This window comes from Nannospalax galili, unplaced genomic scaffold (assembly GCF_000622305.1).
Source record: "Nannospalax galili isolate Female #2095 unplaced genomic scaffold, S.galili_v1.0 scaffold492, whole genome shotgun sequence".
Classification (NCBI taxonomy): Eukaryota; Metazoa; Chordata; class Mammalia; order Rodentia; family Spalacidae; genus Nannospalax; species Nannospalax galili.
The window spans coordinates 298369-323281 of record NW_008332217.1 but is presented as its reverse complement, the minus strand read 5'-3'; the positions used below and the strand labels follow the sequence as shown (position 1 = coordinate 323281).

The window sequence follows — 24913 nt, the reverse complement described above, 5'->3', positions numbered from 1 at the left end:
CTCAGACATGGCCACAGGCCAGTCCAATAGAGGCAATTCTCCAACTGAGGCTCCCTCAACCCAGGTGTGTCAAGTTGACACTAAAGCTATCCAGCACACCATCTCTCTACCCTCCAAAGTCATTGTCTTAGTGGGGCTGTTGGTGACAATGTGGCTTGAGGGGCAGAGCAGGCCTCCCGCAGAGGGAGAGAACCCCAGCTTTTCCCCAGGTCTTGCCTTCAGTGGAGAGCAGGGTGAGGTTAGCATGGTCTGAGGAGCCCTGAGGGGCAGGAGTGTTGCAAAGGCACTGTGGGGGGTTCCCAGCTCCTTCACAACATAGGGAGGGGAGGCCCAACCTTGACTCCTTGTCTTCATCGCCCAGGCTGGTCCCATGTCCTCTCTGAAGCTCTGCTTCCCCTCTTGCCTTGAGTTCTAAGATGGCTCTGTGTCAGTCAAATCAATTCTGCTTTTGTACATAAGCCAGCTTGAGCTGGTTTCTGGAACTTGTAGTCGAAGGATTTCAGCTAACACACACACAGAACTTCCAGTTCCACATGAGGCCTCTCTCCTGGGCTTTGTCATTAAGGAAACTGCCAAAGACTTAAGAGGTGTGAGAGGACTGGCCCTGTGTGCTGACACTGAGCTCAGGAGCAAGGCAGGACTCACACCTTAGGCCTGTTTTCACCCTCTGGTACTTGAGGACGGACAGGCAGGTGTTTCCAGAATAATATCACCTTGTGATCCCTAATTTCCACACCTTAACCCTCCCGCCGCCTCCTCGGTGTCATGGAAAAATGTCTTTCCACCTCCTAGCCAAGGCAGGGGCTGCAGAGCTCTCCACACTGGCTCTAAGGCTGTTCTTCCCCAGCCTGGTCATTCACCAGGGCTCTGTGTAGTCTATTCTCCCCAACATTCTCCCAGAGTAGTGGAGCTCAGTCACTGAACTGGGTTTACAAAGTGCAATAGGCCTCCAGCAGTGACCAGGCCCCAGACAGAGATCAGTGAACTTACCTCAATCTCATTGTCCCCTGCTGGGGAAGGGTCACTGTTCCTCTTTGACCGTCCACGCAGTTTCCCATCTGAGGCCCGATGTGACCTGTCTGTGTCACCCTCTTTTGCCGGTGTGGAGGGCCCGTTGTGTGTACTGTATTCACCTGGGCAGGAGAGGGGACAGTGCACAGGTCAGAGGCTTTGCCAGGAGTCTCTTCCTGGAAATATCGCACAGTCCTGGGCAACCCAAAAGCAAGAGACCCTAAAAGACAGTGCTGGAGGCCAAGGTCACAGGATTAAATTACTGTTCACCTGCCATCCATACCATTTATGACCTTATCCCCAGCCAACAGATAGCTGTGAAGCATCCCTATTCCAGGCTCTGTGGCCTGTCTTGAGGCTCACGACATTAAAAGCTATAGCAAGGGCTGGGGAGTATAACTCAATTGATAAAACGCCTGTCATTTGAGGAGCACCTGAGTTCAGTCCCCAACATTTATGTGAAAAGCTGGGTGTGGTGGTACACACTGTAATCTCAGTGATGGGGAGGCAGACACAGGTGGATCCCTGGGGCTCACTGGCTGTCAGTCCAGCCTGACTGATGGGCACAAGACCCTGTCTCAAAGGAGGTGGATGGTGCTTTTGAAGATGATGCCCAAGGTGGCCACCTGGTCTACATACACATACACACATAAAACAATTCTAGCAAGATGGGAGGGACATTAGACATATAAGCAAGCACATATGTCGAGTGTCGGGTGGGACATATTATTGGAGGGCTCTGTCAGGGAAGGCCTCCTAGGCCAGGAACATCTGTTCAGAGATCTGGAGGAAGGGATGGAGGGCAGCTCTGATAACCGGGCAGCTCTGATAACCGGGCAGCTCTGTACAGATGGTTTGAGAACCCCTGAGAAAACAGAAGAACAAAAAGATGTGCTCAGAGGGAACTGAGCACCCAGCACTTCTGCTCCAGGTGGGTATGGCTTAGCCCCTAGCCCCTAAGTCCATACACTGGGGGCTGAATTCCCAGAGTGGCAGTGGCAGAACCTTCCAGAGGTGGGCCTAGTGGGAAGTCCTTAGGTCAACTGGGAGCCTGGGTCCCTCCAAAACTGTGAGCTAGGAAAACCTCTCTTCTTTACAATGCAGTCTCACAGATTGTGTTATTACAATGAAAAAATGGACTACAAGATCTAGTTTCAACAGCATCCTGCAGAGGAACATGGATGTGTGTGTGTGGCTTAGTGAGGTGGCTTAACTTGACTGCTGTCCCTACAAATTAGTGACTATAATTGGGCCCATTCTTGTCATTATAGAGCCACAGGACAGTGAACCAGCTTGGACCCTCAGGGAACATCTTGTCCCACTTTTTAACTTTGCAGTTGCTTGATTTAGCTTCCAAATGTGTCCAGCTCGCCCCACCCCACCCTCCCTCCAGTTTTCAGGTCATGTTGGAAGGAAAGTTTCCTTTGTCTGAAAATCTACTTGGTAATAGACTAGGTTCTTTTTCTTACCCTGAAGGACTATTTCCCTCCAAACTCCAAGGGACTCAACTTTGTTTATTTAATGTTTATTTATTTTTGAGACAGGGTCTTCCTGTAGCTCCAGCTGGCCCGGTACTCCCTATGTAGACCAGGCTGGCCTTGAACTTATAGAGATCCATCTGTCTCTGCCTCCCCAGTGCTGGGATTAAAGGTGTGCGCCACCAAGCCAGGCTGACTTAATATTTATAAAACTCTTTTGCAGACCAAGGGCATAAAAAAAAGAAGCTGTGGTCACAGCAGTTGTGATGGCAGCCATTCGCCCACCTGCTAATGTTTTGGGGACCCAGTCTTGGAGATTCCCAGGACTAGCTAGCAAAAACCTTCAGGAGAAAGAACTGCTAAGCTCAGATTCTTATTTCTTATTTTTTTTGAGACAGGGTCTTCCTGTAGCCCCACCTGTCCTGGAACTCACTATGTAGACCAGGCTGGCCTTGAACTCACAGAGATCCGCCTGCCTCTGCCTCCAGAGTGATGGGCTCAAAAGGCGTGCGGCCACCAAGCCCAGCTCCGTTTTGATTTTTAACAAACTTAGCTTGTTTGATAGAGCCACACCTGCCTAGGTGATCAGTTTCTTCTGTGTGAGCTGGTGTAGTTTCTGTCCTACAAGGAACCTGCATTTCATCTAAGTTGTGGACTCAGGGACAGTGTTCCCAGTTCTGGTGAGAGTCACGGTGAAGTAATCGCTCCCCTTTCTGGTCTGTTCTTTCCATTCTTCTCCCTACTTTGGGTTTAATTTGTCTTCTTTTGTGAGTTTCTTAAGATAGAAGATGCTGGCTGCTCTTGCAGAGGACCCAGGTTCAGTTCCCAGCACTTAGATGGTGGCTAACAAACACGTGTAACTGCAGTTCCAGCGGACCCCAATGCCCACTTCTGGTGTCCACAGGCACTGCACGCACGTGGTGCACTTTCATACATGCAGACGCTCATATACATAAAATAAAATGTATAAATAAGAATTTAAAAGACAGACACCAAGGCCTTCCGTCTGCGGCTCTTCTTTCTGAACTGAGGCGTTTACTGCTGCAAATTTCCCTTCATTAATTGCTTTAATGACATTCCATAAAATTTGATACATTATGCTTTTATTTTCACTCAAAGTATTTTTTATGTTCTTTTTGATTTCTTCTTTGACCTACAGTTTACATAGAAATGTGTCATTTAGCACCCAAATATTTGAGAATTCTCTGGAAGCATCTTTATTGATTTACTAATTCTGCTGCTGTCAGAGGGCAGATTCTGATGACTTGACTTCTACTTCAGCTGGAACTTGCTTTATGGTCTGGAATATGTCGACCATGGTAAACATCCCACATGCTCTTGGAGAGGATGTGTATTTTCACTGTGAGGGAAGCAACTATGGATCGTCTGGAATCTCTTCCTTCTATCCTGTTACTCCAGAGAAAATGATCATGAGCATTTCTTTTTCTATCTTTCCAGAAATTTCCTATGCAAACATGAGCATTAACCTATCTTTATATTTAAGAAAACTCAGGGGGCACATTTCACATGTAGTTCCCTTGAGATAGGGTCTCACTATGTAGCTCAGGCTGGCCTCAAACTCACAGAGATCTGCCTGTCTCTGTCTTCCCTATAGTTGGGTCCCCCCCCCGCCCCCCAGCAGGGGGCAGTAAGACAGAATCTCACTCTGACTCAGAAAACATAGTTCGAAAACTATGTCGCTCAGGCTGGCCTTGAGCTCACGGCAATCCTCCTGCCTTGGCCTTCTGAGTGCTGACACTGCAGATGTGACGCACTATGCCTGAATTGTCTCATGCAGTTTCTAACACTGGCTTTTGCTTCTCTTCAGCTATGCTAATAGTTCAAAGAGGCTATTATCAGACAGACCTATCTACATCCTTCTTTTTCAGAGCTGCATAGTATGCCGCTGGCAGATGTATCATCATTTATATAACTTGGTTCCTGTTAAGCATGTCGATGTAGCTTCTAAGTCTTTTCCTATGATGTTACTGCAATAAGTGTTCTTTTTCTTAAGTGTTTGCATTTATGTGGGAGTTTGTCTTTAGGATAAATTGTTAAGTCACAGAATAGTTGGGTTGAAGGGTACATGCATTCTTAATTTTCCTAGTTGTCAATTCCACAGAAGAAACTTCCAGATCTCTTCTTAGCTTAAAAAAATTCTCTTATTGGCTGAGGGAGGAGATTTAAGAAGTTAAAAAGAAATCTTCCAACTTCTTTTGAGTAATTTGTAGCTTACTACACCATGTGAAAAGAGCAAACTCTTAAGCAGTGACCAGCGTGTTTGTACTCCCGAGTCTGGAAAGCTGTTCAGACATTGCCCTCTCTCCATGTGCAGACCATTGCTTCGTGCCCAGCAAGCTGCTCCACCATCCTCCGCACACTCTTGGCATCTGCACATGCTGATGTCCATCAGAGGAGCACGTCTTTTAGCGAGGCTGGGGAGGACCGTGATGGAGACCAGCTCTGGGCAATGCGGAGAAGAGTCAGGGTCTGTCCGTGACAGTCACTCAGTACAAACTGCTGGGAAGCATCACTCGAGGGAACTACAGACCGTTTCATAGGTGGAGTTTTCATGGAAAATATTAAAAGTGTGCACATATATGTACGTGTGTGTGCGCATGTATGTGTGTGTGCTCACGTGCTTTTCTTCTATAACAGATGACAAAAAGAGGCAAGGGACATCAGTTAGAGCTGACAGTGATTAGATTTTATGTGAAATCCTTAGCTGCACAGCGAAGCCATCTCAACCACTCACGGTTAGACCTTAGGCCAAATGGACAACAGGGGACAATGATGGGACAAGAGGAGCCCTGCGATTGCTCCTAATGGGGCCTGGAGAGAACCCCTCCACAGAACCCAGACTCTCAGGATGGGTGACTTTGGAGTCCAGTTCACCCGGACTGTGCATCCACCAGGCATCTGTGAAGTTTCTCTGCCCATGGCTGCTCTCCGCCCCCCGATTTCCCAGCAGCCCTTGCTTCTCTGTTGAAACTCAGAGAAGGATGGCCAAAGATAATTCAAGACCATGAAGAGAAGTCTGTTAGACTTCGTGTTCTTTCTCCAAAGAAAACAATTGTGAATTTGCTGAGTTAGATAGGAACTACGCATTCGGTGAGGACTTTGGAATGAAACCCAAATGATTAAAATCAGTCAAGCAGGACACTTCCTCAAAAGCTGACTTAAAAATGCTTGGCCAGGTTCTCCACACCAAGGATGAGGTGCTCCCCAAGGAGGGGACCTGCAGATCTGGACTCAGATCTGGACCTGCACTCACCCCAAAGCCCAGGAGGAAAGGGCAGCTCCTCCCCACTGTTCCTCTCCTAACCACAGAACATTTACACATGAATGTCATAAATGTCCACAAGATCTCAGGCTGGCTAAGTTTCCACCAAGTCCAAGTGCACTAACAGAAAAGAAAAACCAAGTTCAGTGCTGGGTGTGGAGGGACATGCCTATAATCTTAGCACGCGGGAGGCAGAGACAGGAGGATGAGGAGTTCAAGGTCATCCTTGGCTATGTAGTGAGTTCAAAGACAGCCCAGGCTACTTGAGAAGCTGTCTAAAACAAAACACAACAAAACAACAAAACTCAGTGCTGGGTGCACTGAGACACATTTGCAGGACAGTGTAGCAACCCAGGACCCCACTGAGCTACACACACACCCCTCTGGAAATAAGGAAACCTGTCACTCTGCCTTAAACCCCCCTAGCAACTCACTAGCAATCTCCCAGTAACTCCCCCGTTTATGGCCAAACACATCCTGGAACTAGGAGCAATGGGTTGATGCTGATTCAGTCTGGACTGTTTGGGGTGCATGCTCAGTAAGGCAAACTGTCCTTTGAGTGACCTTTTAGGAGAATCCCCTATTTACCATCTTATGCCTATGCATGATCTGGCATATGCACGATTAAACTAAATGCATCACGGGAAAGAACATGCATATTGGGTTTACATAACCCAAGCCTGTCAACCAAAACAGAAAAGCACCCACACTCGGCCCCAAGCAACCATCTCCTCAGTCCACAAAAGGAAGCTCTGAAGTGACCTGCCTGTTTGCACTGCCTCCGGCAAGGCCACCCCTCCCTTGTAGCACATCTGGATAAAACCCCTTGCTGCCTGGCTATTTGTGTGTACTTTTTAAGTTCTTTAAACAAGACACCGAGGTCTTGGTAACACCTGGTCTAGAGTAACCAGTGGTAACACTTGTGAGACAGGAGGATTGCAAGTTAGAGACTAGCCTGGGCTATAGAGTGACACCTTATCTCAAAAGAGAGGAAGAAAGACAAAGCTCAGTGTGTTTGTATTGGATCATTCTGATTTGTTGCTGTCAAACCCTTTGGTGACGGCTGAGTCCAAACGTCTGAAAAAGAAGCTCTGTGGGCAGCAGCAGGTCTGTGAACCAACCAGACGAACCTGCAGGTTGGCGAGCTAGCCACACAGGGTGCCCAAACCAAGTTCTGTGATTGCAGAGGTAGAGCTAGGCCAGATTTCGCTCACAGCTGGGATGGGATCCAAGCCAGGGGTGAGCTAGCTCTTGTTTTTCTTCATCCCAAATCTCCACCTTCTGGCTATGGAGCTCTGGGTTTCCTTGGGGCCCTCCCTCCCCGCTTCCTCCCAGTCCAGTGTTTGGGATGAGGCTGACCCAACTCAAGGTCCAGATGTGGGCATGTAACCCAGGTCGTGATCCATCTCAGCAATGCACCCATGGCTCAGAGACTGGATGTAGAATGGGCACATGACCTAAACTGGCCAATAGGAGCTCTATGGAATGCTGGCAGGAAGCATCTGGAAGGAGGAAGCCCCTCTGGGGGGTGGAGTAGCAGGTAGAGTGGAGTCCTCCGTTTCTGCCAACCATCTTGGTCACTGGGGAGAAGCCTGTTTGAGAATGAAATGAACCCTAGAAAACAGAGGGCCAGAGGATGGGAGGTGGAGGCCCAGCACTGTCTCCAAACCCCTGGAACTATGCCAACCCCTGCACGTGGTGGTCACAGCTGCCTGTGCTTTTTAAAAATTTCTTAAATCAGATTTTCTCTCTTCTGAAGTCAAAACGTCTTCATAATACAGGGTTGCTGTGGTGCCTAAGGATTGTATGAGGGTCCCACAGTGTTTGAGGTCCAAAAGCCACAACATCTGAATGTCCTTCAGAGAGAGCTGATTCCAGAAGGCGTCTGTACACACTTGTGAGTGGTTAAGGTACAGATGATAGATCCCAACTGGTCTAGGTTCAAATTCTGGTGCTGAGATTACTAATGAGTTACTTTAATCTATGTTGTTCTTTTCTGGGAAAGGAGGGCACTGGGTGATACAAAGCCCTTTGCTTGTGAGGATTATAGCTCCCCTCATTACAATTTTCAAATGTGTATTTAAGTGATTATTTGATTACTGTCTACAAAGATCAAATCTACAATGTCCTTCATTTATAATTTCCCGAACTAAGAAATGCCTAGAAAACAGTAGGTGCTCAATAAATGCTTGCTACAAAGACAGGTGATGACAGAAGACCTCATAGGTATGTACTTTTGGACTACAGCTCACAAACTTCACAGCTTACATGGGCCCCTCAGGAAAGGGACTTGAGGCAAGTCAGCTGGTGTGAGATACTGGGTGTCCTTTCTCTGTGTGTGTGTGTGTGTGTGTAACAGTTTGTGTACATGTACATACAGGTGCATGTGCATCTGTGTGCATGTGCATATGGAGGTCAGAGGTCAATGCTAAATGTTTTCAATCACTCTCCACCTTGTTTTTTGAGACAAGGCCCCTCACTGAACCCAGAGCTCACTGATTGGCCAGAGTGCTCCAGAGCTCCTGTTGTCTCCACCCCACCTAGTGCCAATGAGGGACTCAATCTCTGATAAGCAGACAGGGCCACTGACATGTAATAAATACAGCACAGTTCTGTCATCTTCGTGGTCTAAGACAAAGGCCTGGGGGCTCCCCATTTGGCCAGCAGGGTCCCCTTTCCAGCTGACCAGTCCAAACTAGTTTAGATAAGACCAAGGAAGGACCTGGGCCTATCTCATTCAGCTTGAGTTGTGACCTATGGGCTCTCTCTCTTTGTTTAAGTAGACTAATCTGAAATTAGGGGAGGGGGACCCGCCCATACCAGCAAAAACACCTGAAAGGACCCAAGCCCTCCTGGGGTTTGGGCTTTTTTGATTTCTGAGTCCCCTTTCGACTTGAGAGCTTTTCTCTCTGTGTGAGTGTGTGTGTGTGTGTGTGTGTGTGTGTGTGTGTGTTTCTTCACTTTTAATAAAGTTTGTTGCTTGTTGTTTTCTGGCATGGCTGAGATTTTTCCTGCTTTTTTCATTCTTTAATTGGTGGGGAAAACAAACCTGATCGAGACCCTAGAGAGTAACACTGGGTTACAGACTGCACCACCGCACCTGGCTTCTATGTGGGATCGGAACTCAGGGTCCCCATGCTTTTTCGGCAAGCACTTCACTGTACCATCTCTCCAGCCCATAAATTTTCTATTCTTAAGCGTGCACACGCATGCACACACACACAGAGGGAGAGTAACATCTATTTGATGGACAACCTGCTTCATGACAAGGGACCCTATGTTCGTGTCCCTCCTTCACACAGGAGCTCAGACCACAGGCATGACAGAGTGAAGGTGACTGTACATACCGGCCAGCGACTCGGAACTCTGGTTTGGGACGTTGTGAGGAGCCTCCTGGAGGACGTAGGTGGACGTGGAGAGGGGCGAAGGGCAGAGGCTGCTGGCGGGGACGTAGGGAGGGTTGTAGGAGGAGCTGTAATACTGGGGGTACTGGCTCTGCGGGAAGCCAGGGTAGGAGGGGTAATCCTGGCAAGAGAAAAACAAGAGACAGGGATTGAGCAAGGAGGGGTGTGTGGGACGGGCCCAGGCAGCCCAGGCTGTCTCTCTCTTCCATCAGTATAAACACTGACCACCAAGATTATCACCATTTGGTTTTCCCAGAAACGGAATCTGACCTAAGAGTCAAGTGCAAGTGGTGTAGTGGAAGGTGAGTGGCCATAAGGGGAGGGCAGCCAGGAACGGGAGACAGGAGGCCCTGTGCTGGCTGCCATAGAACAGGCTGGGCTGACCTCACCTAGAAGGCTGAGGTGGTGAGAACCCCATCCCAGGCTTGCCTCTCCCTGAGGCAGGAGCTGGGTGGGTACATGAGGACCCGGGGCATCTCCAGAGCAGCTCTGTGGGTGGGGTGGGGTGGGACACTCCCTGTCATCTTTTGCCTGTTTTACCCAGTGGTTGTACAAAACCCCGCAAGCCCAAGGGTTCAAGTACTGGAAGCTGAAGCTGAAGGTCAGTGGATGACCCTGAAGGAGTGTGGCCTGGACAGAGTCTCTTGGTCACTGCTGTGTCCCCAGCACTGGAATGTGCCTGGCATACACAGTAACTCCAGAGAAGCTGCATGTTCCCTGGAGACAGGGAACATTTAGGCTCATTTTGTGCAACAAGCTCCAAGTGGAGTAGCCCATGCCTAATATCAGGGGGTCCAGAATATTCTATGGGGAATCATGGAACTCAAGTTAGGAGATGCCAATCAGCCTGGATCAAGTTTAACAGGACAGACCTCGCCTCTTCCCTGGCCAACATTGTTTTCAAACATGTGGGCCATGGTCACAAATCACCATCCCTCCTCCCCACCATCATCACCACCATCACTACTGTGACTGTCATCATCATCACCACCACCATCACCATCAACCATCATCGTCATCATCACCATCACCAACAACCATCACCACCACCACAGTCATCATCACCATCACCGCCATCACCATCAACCATCATCGTCATCATCACCATCACCAACAACCATCACCATCAACCATCATCGTCATCATCACCATCACCAACAACCATCACCACCACCACAGTCATCATCACCATCACCACCATCACCATCAACCATCATCGTCATCATCACCATCACCAACAACCACCACCACCACAGTCATCATCACCATCACCACCATCACCATCAACCATCATCGTCATCATCACCATCACCAACAACCATCACCACCACCACAGTCATCATCACCATCACCGCCATCACCATCAACCATCATCGTCATCATCACCATCACCGCCATCACCATCAACCATCATCGTCATCATCACCATCACCAACAACCATCACCACCACCACAGTCATCATCATCATCACCACCATCACCATCAACCATCATCGTCATCATCACCATCACCAACAACCATCACCACCACCACAGTCATCATCACCATCACCGCCATCACCATCAGCCAGTGTTCCATCCTCAAGAAACTCATGGAAAGTTCTGTACACTGGGCCCCAGCTCATTTCTACTAAGTCAAAATTTCTGAGGAGTCTGAACTTCAGACAAGTTCTTATAGCAAAATGGGCAGACACCTAAAATAAAGATTTGCACCTTTAACAGTTCTGTTTTAGATACAAGTATTGCATTATGTATGAAGTTCACTGGTAATACACAAAATCCATGAAATAGGCTTTGTATTTTCCAGCTCATATGTTACAAACATATTAACCTTTTGTTTTGGAATAATTTTAGGTTTATAAGAAGTATATATAAACGCAGCCCTTTAGCAAGTCTCCGTGCACCCCTCCAGTCCTGGGTATCAGACCTAAGGCCTTGAGCATGTTGGCAGGCCTTGAGTCTTCTGACTTACATGTCCAGTTCTTGGTAAGTTAATTTGTTTAAAAACTTTTATGTGTATGTGTATATGTCTATGAGTGTATATCACATGTTTGTGGTGCTCAAAGAAGCTAGAAGAGAGTGGCTCTCGTAACCATCTTTCTAGCCCTGGTTAATTCTTCTTTTGATGATAAGGTCTCATGTAGCCCAGGCTGACCTTGAACACACCGAGGATGACCTTGGATTCCTGATCCTCCTGCCTCAGTCTCTCAAGTGCTAGATTACAGGTATATACCACACCCAGGTATTTCCCAGATTGATTCCTTTTTTTTTTTTTTGAGGCGGGGTCTCCCTGTAGCCCCAGTTGCCCTGAACTCTGTATGTAGACCAGGCTGGCCTTGATTTACAGAGATCCACCTGACTCTCCCAAGTGCTGGGATTAAAGGTCAGTGCCACTATACCCAGCCTGATTAATTCTCAAAAAAAGTTTTTTAAATGTATTATTTTTATTTTATGTGTATAAGTGTATTGCCTGCATGTATGTAAGTGCACCCGTGGCATGCAATGCCTGCAGATGTCAGAAGAGGGTGTCAAATCCCTTGGAACGGAGTTATGGATGGTTGTTAGCTGTCATGTGGGTGTTGGGAACTGAACCTGGGTCCTCTGGAAGAGCAGCCAGTGCTCTTAACTGATGAGCCATCTCTCCAGCTCTTCCAGATTGATTCTTAACTGACTCTAAGGCAAACCAAGAGAATCCCATACTAGCCAGCATCTATCTGTCCAGGGGTCTGGGTTTGATTTAGCAAGCATTGATGAAGCCCCCACTGGACCAGGGGCTCTGGAGCACAGGGGCATCAGGATGTGTTGCTCTCTTCAGAGGCTCCTAGTCAGGTGAAAGCATATACATGCTGCACTCATAACCCACATTCACAAGCCTCGAGGTGCCTCAGGTTTGGGTGAGACTGGACCTGACATCCTGGAGTCTCATAATTTCTTTCCAGTGGCCTTTTGTACAGTCTGGCCCCTGGAATCTCCAAACCCAGATTCTTAGAGTCCAGATTTCCAGTGGGGCCTATGTGTGTGAGGGGTTCTGTGTGCAACTTGCATTAAGAGGAATACTTAGAGAAAGAACTGAGACCTGGAGAGCTATGTCTACCTGGTGCACGCTCCCGAATCCGGCCGCATTGGTCAATCCATTGGTGCCTTGATAGAGTCCTGACGTGCCTGCAGGAGGACAGGAGACAGGTTAGTGCTCACAGAGGGGAACAGCAGGTAGGGGGCATTGGCCAGGTGTTCTGGGGCGACCTGGGACCCTAGTACCAAATCCTTCTGACCTGTTTCCTTAGTAAATGAGGAAAATAGTCCATCCATCCATCCATCTTCCTTCTATCTAATCTCTTTTTAGAGACAGGGTCTCACTATGTAGCCCTGGCTGGCCTGGAACTTGCTGTGTAGACCAGGCTAGCCTCAAACTCAAGGAGATCCACCTGTGTTTGCCTCCTCAATGCTGGTATTAAAGGTGTGTGCCACCATACTTGGTTTGTTTTTATAAATCATTTACTTTTAAGAATGTGGTAAAAATTATGGAACATAATAGTTACCATTTAAACCAGTTTGAAGTGTACAGTCAGGAGCATTAAATGCATTCACGTTGTTGGGTGACCATCACAGCATCCATCTCTAGAACTTCTCTAGAACACTCTAGAACATCTCCAGAATCTTGCACAAATTGAACCCTGTACCCATTAAACAACCCCATCTTCACCTAGCTCCTAGCAACTGTTGTGATTCTTGTCTATATGGATCCAGTGAGTCCTGGAATTTCATAAAAGTGGAATCGTACAGTATTTGTCTTTTTGTGATTGATTTGTTTCACTGAGCCCCATGTCTTCATGTTTCATGCATGTTATGGTATGTGTAAGAATCTCCTTCCCTTTTCAAGGGTGAATAATATTCCACTGTATAGATATACCACATTTTGTTTATTCATTCATCTAACAATGGAAATTTGGTCATTTCTACCTCTTGGCTATTTTGATAATGGTGCTAAGAATATAGATGTTCAGGAGTCTCTTTGAGACCCTATATGTCTTCATTTTTCTTTAAAAACTTTATTATATTTATTCAGTGTGTGTGTATACACATTCCATGGTGCAAATGTGGAGGTCAGAGGACAACCTGTGAAATGCCACATGGGCATTACCTGCTGAGCCACCTTGCCAGCCCTATCTTCAGGTACGCACTGTTAGACCACAGAGGCTGCCCCTGTAGAGGATCAGCCACACCTCATGTCCTGTCTAGTACCTTCGCTAAGCTGCTATGGTTGGAGATCTCGCCCCACTGAAGTCTGTAAGTATAAGGAATTCCCTTGTTTCATGGGTGACTGTTGGAGTTCCTGTCCCAGCTTCCACTGTGGTGGCCGGTGCTACTAAAGGAACTGATTATCTGAAATACATTTTGTTGCCTGCCTATTCTGAGCCAGCGCTCCAGCCCACTCCTTCCTTACCTGACAGATTCCTGGGAGGAGAGTGCCGGACTCACATGGTAAACCATGTGTGACTTAGAAATGTTCAAAGTGCTTCCCAAAGTGGCTCTGCCATTTTCCACCCTTCCAGCACTGCTGGGGCTCCAGTTTCTCCAGGGTTATTTTTAGTCTTTTGGTCACTGCCAGTCTAATGGGTAGCAGTGGCTGTCACTGTGGACCTGAGTGATTTCTCTAATGACCAGTGATGATGGGTATGGCCAACCATCCATGTATTTTCCTTAATGAAGTATCTATTCAAGTCTTTACCTTGCTGGGTGAGGCGGTACATATCTGTAGTCCCACCTACTTGGGAGGCTAAGACGGATCACTTGAGTCCGTGTGTTAGGCTAGGCCCTTTTTAAGTCCCTATTAAAAAAGTCCTTCACTTCTTTTTTCAAAAGTTAGATTTGTCTCTTTGTTACTGAGTTAGGTGAACTCTATATATTCAGGATACAAATCCCTTAGTAGACACATTGTAAATATTACCTCCCAGTCTGTAGCTTGTGCTTTCAATTTCTTTTTTCTTTAAAAATATTTTTATTTTTAAATTTCACGTGCATGAGTGTATTGCTTCATATATATAAGTGTACCCATGTTGCCATGTTGTGTAATGCCTGTGAAGGCCAGAAGAGGTCATTGGATCCCCTGGAACTGGACGGTTCTTAGCTATTACGTGGGTGCTAGGAATCGAATTCCAGTCCTCTGCAGAAGCAGCCAATGCTCTTAACGGCTGAGCCATCTCTCTAGTCCCTTTTCTTTTTTTCTTTTCTTTTCTTCCTTCCCCTCCCCTCCCTTCCTTTCCCCTCCCACACGTCTGTCTTTCCTTCTTTCCTTCCTTCCTTCTTCTCTCTCTCTCCCTCCCACCCCCTCCCCCCTCCCTCCTTCCTTTGTTCGTTCCTTCCTTCCTTCCTTTTCGAGACAGCCCTAGCTGGCCTGGAACTCACTATGTAAACCAGGCTGGCCTCAATCTCTTATAGACCTGCCTGCCTCTGCCTCCTGAGTACTGGGATGCCTGGCAGTGTTTTCAGTTTAAGAAGCTGAAACTGGGGCTGGAGAGATGGTTCAGCGGTTAAGAGCACTGACTGCTCTTGCAGAGGACCTGGGTTCAATCCCCAGCACCCACATGGTGGCTATGAACCGTCCTTAACTCCAGTCCCAGGGGAATCTGAAGCCTTCTTCTGACCTCCGAGGCATTACACAACATGGGTGCACTCACATACATGCAGGGAATACACTAATACACATAAAAAAATAAAAATAAACAGCCGGGCGTGGTGGCGCACACCTTTAATTCCAGCACTTGGGAGGCAGAGGCAGGCAGATCTTTGTGAGTTCAAGGCCAGCCTGGTCTACATAGTGAGTTCTAGGATAGCTGGGGCTACAGGGAGACCCTGTCTCAAAAAGACAATAAATAAATAAATAAACAAACAAATAAATAAAATATTTTTAAAAACCCGAAATTTTGTCCTTTAAAAAACAAAGTTTTTAAAAAGTTCCTACTGTTTTCTTTTATGCCTTTAGTAGCACCTGCTTTTCCATTTAGGTCTAAGATCCAATTTAAGTTCATCTTTATATGCGGCCTGAGGTAGGGCCCAAGTCTTCTGTTTGATCTGCAACACCCCATCCCAGCTCTACTCTAAATGTGTGTCCTTTCCCCGCTGAATTGCTTGGCATCTTTGGCAGACACTAATCGACTGTGAGTGTTGGGTGCATTCCTGGACGCTCTATTCTGTGTCACTGACTTGTCTCTGCAGCTCCAATTCCATCCTGTTTGGTTGCTGTAGCTTTATAGTGGGTGGGACAAACGCTCCAGTTCTGCTCTTTCTCAGGATCCTTTCAGAGTCTGCATTTCCACGGGCATGGTAGAGTAAGCCTCAATTGCTACTGAAAGCAGCCGGGGCTTGGGTAGGGACCAAGGGACCGTGTATGTCTTCTGTAAGAGGAGGTCAGATAGGAACGTTGTAGGGTTTGCTCTGTGTGCAGCTGACACAACGGAATGCACACATGCTTTTAATCATGCTGGGTGGAAAACAGATGCCACTCAAATCAACTGTGCCAACCATATTGCTAAAGTTCAGAGATGGATCAAGCACAGTGGACTCCAGGGTCTTTTCCAGGGGATGGAATAAGGGACCAGCAAAGGGGCCAAAGACACCTCCAAGGATGTTAAAGATGATGGTACCCTGGACCATCCTGGACCACAGGGTCTCACTGTTCACTCTGCATTAGCATTTCCCAAGGAATGCAACAAACATGCATGCACGCATGAACACACACACACACACACACACACACACACACGTAAACACATGTAATAAAAAAAGTTCACAACTGCCCTTTGGGGATATGCATTGTCTCACTGAAGACACTCTGGGAATCCATTTTTTACTGCACTGTCCATCAGTGGAGGGGAGCCTGGCGCTGCACTGTGGGGTGGAAGAAGAGGGCAGGGCGGCCACCTTGGTGCCACCCTCATGCTGGACAGTGCAAAGGCATCACGCGAGAATACACTGATGCTCCAGCCCCTCCCCGCTCTGAGGCAGGTACTATTAGTTTCTAGGAACTCACTGTTGGGAAAGCACATGACTCAGCTGAGCGCCTACGAGCTGGGTGCTGCGGGGCTGGCCATCATCCCAGTAAAAGAAAAATTTCTGGAACAGTGCAAGTGGAGACAAGGGGAGACTGGAACTGTCTTATGCCACTGGTAGGCATGTGATGTGGCAAGTGAAGAGCCCTGGGAAACAGTGTAGTGTGCAGTGCGTCTTTAAAAACTTACACTCGATGCCAGGTGTGGTCTTTAATCTCAGCACTCAGGAGGCAGTGAGTTCCAGGCCAGCTGGGGCTACAGGGAGACCCTATCTCAAAAAGACCAAAAAACCCTAAAAAGTTACATTCAGATTTGCAGAGCCTCAGCTGACTTCTGAGTGTAAACAGGAAAGTCCCCTAAAGGGTGGGAATGGCCTGTGGGTTTCCAGTGGGACAGATGGTTGCAGGGTGGTCATGGCCTGTGAGTTTTCAGTGTGAAAAGTATGTGAAGTGGGCATGGCCTGTGAGTTGCCTATGTGACAGGTGGTTGTGAGGTGGCATAGCCTGTGGGTTTCCAACTTGTGACCTCTGGTTTGGAAAGATGGAACACTGACAGATCACCGACCCTCACTGAGGCAAGGACACAGCCATGCAGAGCTCAGGACCCCAAAGGGCCTGTGGTCCAAAATCATGGGCTTCTTAGCAGCAGTCTAGGGCTAGTAATAGAAGACGGAAGAGCCCCCAGCACCACAGACATGTGGGCTGTGAGGTTCCAGGCTGGAGGGTTTGAGGAAAGTTCTGGAAGATTGAAGTCCAGCTTTCTTGACATCCCAGGTTATGGTGGTTGGGGACAGGCAGAGGAGCAAAGGGTGGAAATAAAACCTCGTCTATGGTGCTGAAGATTGAATCCACAGCCTCCTGCCTGCTAGAGCACAAGCCTGATCACAGAGCCAGAGCCTGAGTCCAGACAGATCCTGAAAGTTCTTGGGACTTCAGGTTAACTTTATAAAGAAAAGAGGTTTTTTTTCCTGCAGAGATGGCGTGGAAAGCGAAGACAGAAGCTCCTGCCCCTCCCAGAGCTGAAGCCAAAGAGAAGGCGTCGAAAGCCAAGAAGGCAGTGTCGAAAGGCGTCCACAGTCACAAAAAGAAGATCCGCACGTCACCCACCTTCCGGCGACCCAAGACCTTGCGGCTCCGGAGGCAGCCCAAATACCCTCTCAAGAGCACCCCCAGGAGAAGCAAGTTTGACCACTACGCTTCATCAAGTTCCCCCTGACCACTGAGTCAGCCATGAAGACAGAAGACGGCACACTGTGCTCATTGTGGATGTCAAGGCCAACAAGCACCAGATCAAACAGGCTGTGAAGAAACTCTACAACACTGATAAGGCCAAGGTCATTGCCTTGACCAGGCCTGATGGAGAGAAGAAGGCCTGTGTTCGTCTGGCTCCTGATTACGATGCTTTGGATGTTGCCAACAAAGTTAGATCATCTAAGCAGTCCAGTAGTCTAATTCCAAATACAGATTTTTTTTTTCACCATTAAAAAAAAAAGAGATTAAAAAGGTTTGTTTAGCTCACAGTCCTGAAGGCTGAACATCTAAGATCAGGACTCCGGATGGACGAGGGAAGTCCTTTTGGCAGATGTCATGGTGGTACAGCATGTATACTGGAGCCATGGATGGCACTGCCAGCACAGCGTGGGGCGGGCCAGCCTTGCTCTTTTATGATTCTCCTGTAAGAACTAATCCAGGGGTTCCATGAGAACCACCTCAATACCTGCTGAGGGCAGAGTTCTCATGACCTAAAGACCTACTGCCAGGTCCCACCTTTTAAAGGCCCACACACCTCCCAACATCACCACCCCGGGGAGCAACAGAGGAACCCTTCAGAGAAAAGCCAGATTCAGACCACAGCAGACATGCATTCTTCTGTTAACTCTTGGTCTTGCAGAGCACATACGGACACTCTGGAGACAGGTGTCTGCTCTGTGAACTCTGGTGTGCTTTGCCTGCCTCCCAGGTTCAGACTGTTGTAACCTCCACACCCAGCAGGGTGTGTATCACCAGAACCCTCCTCCTCCTCCTCTTCCTCCCTGCTCAGGAGGGGTCGGGTGTGAGAGCACCTTACAAAACCGTTGAACACATCCTCCCATCTGGCCCGTGGGCCTGCAAGTGATTTTCCTTGGATGTGTTGAGAGCTCAGTGGGACTGGCCAGTGTGGACGGTGCATCTTGCTCTGCCCCTCCCCACCAACAGCCCGAATGGCCCACTGACTGCTTTGTGCTACCTTCATTCACATTTCTGATTGCTGTGACTCCCAAGTGTCCATTTTAAGGCCTTTTGCTTTCTGGATTCCTTCTTTTTAATGAGATGTTGGTAGTTGCCATGGAGACTGCTCTCTTTCCAGAGCTGAGCCCAGCTTCCCCTTAAGGGATGTCCCTGCAGGCCTTTCAATGACTGACATTTAACACAGTGAGAAAAATAAGGGAAGAGCAACACCCCGAGACATAGTCTAGGAGCGCCAATGTCTCCTGGGACCAGCCGCTGTGCTGGTGACCTGTGTGGCCCCACCACAGCGCTGCTAAGCAGACTGGGAAATGCCAGGGCAGGGCTCACCCCGGTCAACCTACCCAAAGCCCTGGTGCTCAGTCAGTTGCTGCATACCTTCCAGGACCTGAGACACCCAGCACAGGTCATCAGCTGGGCCAACATAAAGAAAGCTCACCTTTACAGACAGGACATGCTGTCTCAGGCTGTGGGAAGATAGCATTTTAGATGACCCCAGAGCCAAGGCCCCTCTTCTGTGCTGCCTAATTTCTTTCCGTGCGATGGGGGCTGCTGGCTGGCTCCACCAGAGGGGGCACTGAAATACAATGGCTGGGACCATCCCAGCTTGAGTGACAGCTATCTGGGGTGATGGGCAGAGAGCCAGGATAGAAGGTCAATGTTTGTAAAGGAGATCAAGGAAGTGGGAGGGGCAGCCCCAGGAACCCCACCCACCACAGGTCTTAACTATGGCCCACGGTCCAGAAGGTGACCTAGGCCTGGTTCTCTGTTTCTGTTCTGCACCCAGATGAAAAGCTGTGAAGGTCAAGAACTGGCTGTCTCTGGTCCCATCTAGCCCCACCTCCTGATCAAGTCTTCATCTAGGTTTTGTGCATCCTCCCTCTTCCCTCCTCCCTCCTCCCTCCTCCCTCCCTCCAGTGACTGTTCACTGAGTCCCTGGACAGGTCAAATATGTGGCACCTCTGTTAAGAGATAAGTTCCGGTTTTTGGATCCCAGTACTCAGAAGAGGGTGAAAGCCATAAGAGAATCTACAGAGAATCTGCTTTTCCCTGATGAGTATCGACAAGTGGGTGACCTTTTAAGCCTGTTTCCCCAGATGTAAAATGGAACTAAGCATGGGCTATTTGGCTTCTGATAAGGAGTCTATGAGATGGAGGCTCTCAGGGGCAGGACCACCTAGATTATGTCATCAACGAACAGTAACTAGGACTGTCATTCCTTTCCTTTTGATTTTATGTATTTTTATTTTTTTATTAGGCTTAAAATTTTTTTAAATTGAATTTTTGTGTATTTCATATAGAAAATCATCTTTAAACCCCTTTCCCTTTGGCACCCTCCCATACCCCCCGCCCCCACTGGAGTTCAAACATTCTGTCATTTATGTTAAGGCCTATCATGTAAAGTTAGTGTCCCCAGATGTCCCTCAGTACAAGTCTATCCATTGGGATCTAGTCAGCCTGTCTAGAGTCCCTCCTTTTAAGAAGATCATCTCAGCCAGGCATGGTGGCGCAAGTCTGTAGTCCCAGCACTTGGGAGGCAGAGGCAGGCGGATATCTGTGAGTTCAAGGCCAGCCTGGTCTACATAGTGAGTTCCAGGACAGCTGGGGCTACAGGGAGACCCTGCTTCAAAAAGACAAAAGAAAATCATCTCTAGGGGATGGAGAGATGGCTCAGAGGTTAAGAGCACTGACTGCTCTTGCAGAGGACCTGGGTTTGATTCCCAGCACCCACATAGCGGCTATGAACCGTTCTTAACTCCAGTTCCAGGGAAATCTGAAGCCCTCTTCTGATCTCCACAGCATTGCACAACATGGGTGCTCTCACTTACATGCAAGCAATACACTTGTACACATAAAATAATAAAATATTTTAAAAAAATCATCTCTTCCTCACCCAGCAGTAATCAGCTGCCCATAATTCTTCGACTAATTGGGGCCTGATGCTCATTTCCACAGTTATATGCTGGGTTTTTGTCTGCTTAAGTTTGCATGGGACTTGTGCATGCTGACATTGCTGTAAGTTCACATACGAAGAGTTACGGGAGCTTGTAGGACTCTATCCATATGTTTATGCATACCCTCCCTGGCTCTTACAATCTTTCTGCCCCCTCTTCCACAATGGTCCCTGAGCCCTGCGTGGGTGGATTTTGATATAGGAGTCCTGTCCAAGGACCCATGCTCTGCAGACTCTTATTCTCTGCATTTTGGCCATTTGTGGCCTTTTGCTTTCCTGGCCCTCTATTGCATGAGGGAGCTTCATTGATGAGAACTGAAAGATCATCAGTGTTCTCTTCATCCCTTATTCTATGTTCCGTGAGCCTTAGGTGTAGAGGTTGCAGCCTAGATGTGTCACTTAGACTTGGGCAATTCACAGACAATCTCTGTGTGTCACCAGTTGTGGAACTCTATCTGTCTCTTGAAAAAGAAGCATCTTTGATGGGTGGTGACTGGGATCTTGTTTGTAAGGATTTGGTGCTAAGATCCACAACTGGGGAGAACATGGTGTCTTTTGTTTTTCCAAGTCTGTTACTTCACTTAGTAAAATAGTTTCTAGATCCATCCATTTACCTGCAAATTTCATTACTTCATCTTTCTTTACTGCTGAATAGAACACCACTCTGTAAATATACCACATTTTTCTTAACCACTCATCAGCTGAGGGGCACTTAGGTTGTTTCCATCTCAACTATTGTGAAAAGAGCAGCAACAAACATGGTTGTAAGAGTCTGTTCAATAAGATGGGTCCTTGGGATATACCAAGGAATGGTATAACCAGGTCAAATGGTGGGTTCAGTTTTAGTTTTTTGAAGAGTTCTCCACACTGCTTTCCATAGGGGTTGCATGAGTTTGCAATTCTACCAGCAGTGGATGAGCGTTCCCCTTTCTCCACATTCTTTCCAGCATTTGCTATCATTTGTTCTCTTCTTTTTAGCCAGTCTGACTTGGATAAGATGAAATCTTAAGGTGGTTTTAATTTGCATTTCCCTAATTGCTAACAATGTTGAACACTTTTTAAGATGTTTCTTGGCCATCTTTATTTCCTCTTTTGAGAACTCTGTTTAGATCTTAGCCTATCTCTTAACTGGGTCATTTGTTTCCTTGATTGTTTTTTGAGTTCTTTATATATTCTGGATGTTAAACATTTGTCATATGTGTCACTAGTGAAGATTTTTTTCCCCCTCTGTGGGTTTTCTCTTCACATTCTTTTTTTTTTTTTTTTTTTTTTTCTTTGAAGCAGGGTCTCCCTGTAGCCCCAGCTATCCTGTAACTCACTATGTAGACCAGGCTGGCCTTGAACTCACAGAGATCCACCTGCCTCTGCCTCCCAAGTGCTGGGACTACAGGTGTGCAACCACCACGCCCGGCTTCTTCACATTCTTGATTATCTCTTTTTGCTGTACAGACACTTTTTAGTTTAATGATGTCCCACTTGTTGATTGTTGATCTTAATTCCTGAGCAACTTGTGTCTGATTTAGAAAGTCCTTTTCTACACCTGTATCTTATGGGTTACCGCCAGTGTTTTCTTCTAACAGTTTCATGGTTTCCAGTTTCACATTGAGGTCCTGGATCCAGGAGTTGACTTTTATGCAAGGCGAAAGATAAGGATCTAGTTTCATTCTTCTGCAGGTGGAGATCCAGTTTTGCCAGCACCATTTGTTGAAGATGCTATCTTTCCTCCATTGTGTGTTCTTGGCACCTTTGTCAAATATCAAGAGGCTGAAATTGTGTGTGCTTAGGTTTGGGTCTTCAGTTATGTTCCATTGATCTATGTGTCTGTTTTCGTGCCAGTACCAAGCTGTTTTTATAATTATAGCTCTGTAATATAGTTTGAGATTTGGTATAGTAATCCCCCAGCATTGATCTTTGAGCTCAGGGCTGCTTTGGCTATCTGGGGTCTTTTGGGCTTCCATATGAATTTTAGGATTTTTTTCCTAATTCTGTAAAGTATGTCATGGGGATTTTGGTTGCGATTACATTAAATCTATATATATCTTTTGGTAGGATGATCATTTTCACAATATTAATTCTTTCAGTTCATGAGCATGGAAGATCCTTTCATCTTCTGGTGTCTTCCTCAATCTCTTTGTTTAAAGATTTAAAATTGGGGTTGGGGATTTAGCTCAGTGGTAGAGTGCTTGCCTACCAAACACAAGGCCCTGGGTTCAGTCCTCAGCTCCAGAAAAGAAAAAGAAAAAATAACAAGATTTAAAATTTTTGTTGTAAATATCTTTGACGTCTTCGATCAGGTTTATTCTGTTTGTTTTTTTTTCTTGAGGCTATTCTGAATGGAAGGGTTTCCCTGTATTCTTTCTTTGATTGCTTGTTATTGGTCTGTAGAAAGGCTACTGATTTTTGTAGATTAATTTTATAACCTGCCACTTTACTGAAAGTGTTGATCAGTTCTAGGAATTTTCTGGTGGAATTTTTGGGATCTCTTACATATAGTATCATATCATCTGCAAATAGGAAAAATTTGACCTGTTTTTTTTTCCAATTAGTACTCCTTTAATTTCCTTCTCTTGTCTTATTGCTCTAGCAAGAGTTTCAAGCACTATGTTGAAAAGGACTGGAGACAGTGGACAGCCTTGTCCAGTACCTGATTTTAATGGGGATACTTCCAGTTTTTTTGTTTTTTTTTCCATTTAGGATGATGTTGGCTGTGGTTTTGCTATATATAGACTTTATTATGTTGAGGTGTGTTCCCTCCAGTCCAATTCCCTTTGGGACTTTTATCATGAATGCATGCTGAATTTTGTCAAAGGCCTTTTCTCCATCTATTGAGATGACGATGTGGTTTTTGTCTTTGAGTCCATTTATATGATTTACAACATTTACTGATTTGCATATATTGAAACATCCCTGCATCTCTGGGATAAAGCCTACTTGATCATGGTGAATGATCTTTTTGGTGTGTGTTTGTATGCAGTTTTTTGCAAGTATTTTGTTGAGAATTTTTGCATATATGTTCATTAAGGATATTGGTCTATAGTTTTCTTTTTTGTTTGTATCTTTACCATGCTTTGGTATGAGAGTGATGCTGGCTTCATAGAAGGAATTTGGAAGTTCTCCCTCTGTTTCTATCATTTTGAATAATTTAAGTAGTATTGGTTGGAGGCCTTCTTTAAATGTCTGGTAGAATTCTGCTATAAATCCATCTGGGCTTGGGCTTTTTTTAGTTGAGAGGTTTTTGTATTACTGTTTCAATTTCTTTATATGTTATGGGTCTGTTTAAGCTGTTGATCTCTTCTTAGCTTAGCTTTGGTGGTTCCCATGATTTTAGCTAACCCCCATTCATTTCTTAGAGTTTTTCAAATTTAATGGAGTGTAGGTTTTTAAAGTATTCCCTTATAAAGTTCTGGATCTTTTGGGTCTCTGTTGTGATGTTTCCCCTTTCATCTCTGATTTTGTTGATTTGGATTTGCTCTTCCTTTTGGTTAACTGGACTATAAGGGTGTGTCTATCTCATCTAGCTTTTTAAAGAACCAGCTCTTAGATTGATTCTTTGTGTTGTTTTCTTTGTTTCTACTTCATTAATTTCTGCTCTGATTTTTATTATTTCTTCTCCTCTGTTGGGTTTGGGTTTCATTTGTTTTTGCCTTTCCAGAGTCTCGAGTTGCAATGTTAAGTCATTTATTTGTGCTATTTCTTTTTTTTTTTTTTAAATATTTTATCAGCATTGCTTTCTTTAAGAAGTAACATGATTACATTGAAAGACTTTGTACAGGTGGAGAATTTGGAAAGGGTCAGTGAGTGGCAACTCACATTATAGGAACAGTGACAAATTTCATATATTGTTGAAGATTAGCAGCACAGTTTTTTCTGTAAACAATATTCAAAAATTATAGTAGACATATAGCATTTGAATATATCCTAAGATCTTATTACATATATTTAGTTTAAGAATTATATGTTTAATTACTTAAGTACTTTCTAGTTATTTTAATTTCTTTTCTTTAAATAATTTATTGAGAATTTCATACATTAAGCATATAAGGTGTTTTGATGAAATCCATGCCCACTCCCTCTCCCCCACTCCTCCCATATCTCCCCATCATGTTTTTCTGACAACTTCATGTACTCTTTCCTCTTTTTGCTACTCTAACATTCCCCCCTCTGAAGAGGTAACCCTGAAATCTTTTAAGGGTTAGATAAGAGCTCCCAAATACTTTCAACATTTTTGGCCTTTGGGACAGAGTATGTTGCTAAAAGGCCCAAAGACATTTTGACTTTTATCCAAGAAACTGGCTACTTTGGGGTCTTTTTACCCTAACTGCCTAGCCAATTCCTACCTCCTATTCTTATCACACCATCCTCTAAAGAAGTTACCCAACTTGTGGATAGGGAATTGGGACGCAGACCACTCTGGCTTCTTCCATGCTGAACATGGATACAGGGTGAGGCAATTGGGGTTCTCCTTCAGTGGGTCTATCTAAAAGACTCCCAAATTGCATAGCTACTATT

General features: G+C 46.1%; 1 protein-coding gene across 1 annotated transcript in view; it reads right to left on the bottom strand.

The window, feature by feature from the left end:
* Eya2 (EYA transcriptional coactivator and phosphatase 2) overlaps positions 1–24913 on the bottom strand; it is a 165536-nt gene that overhangs the window by 60566 nt on the left and 80057 nt on the right. Inside the window, exons 6-8 of the mRNA XM_008827425.3 lie at positions 12271–12338; positions 9120–9297; positions 991–1133 (exon numbers count right to left, since the gene is read on the bottom strand). Of these exons, the coding sequence (XP_008825647.1) occupies positions 991–1133; positions 9120–9297; positions 12271–12338 (389 nt within the window). The remainder of the gene's footprint in view (positions 1–990; positions 1134–9119; positions 9298–12270; positions 12339–24913) is intronic.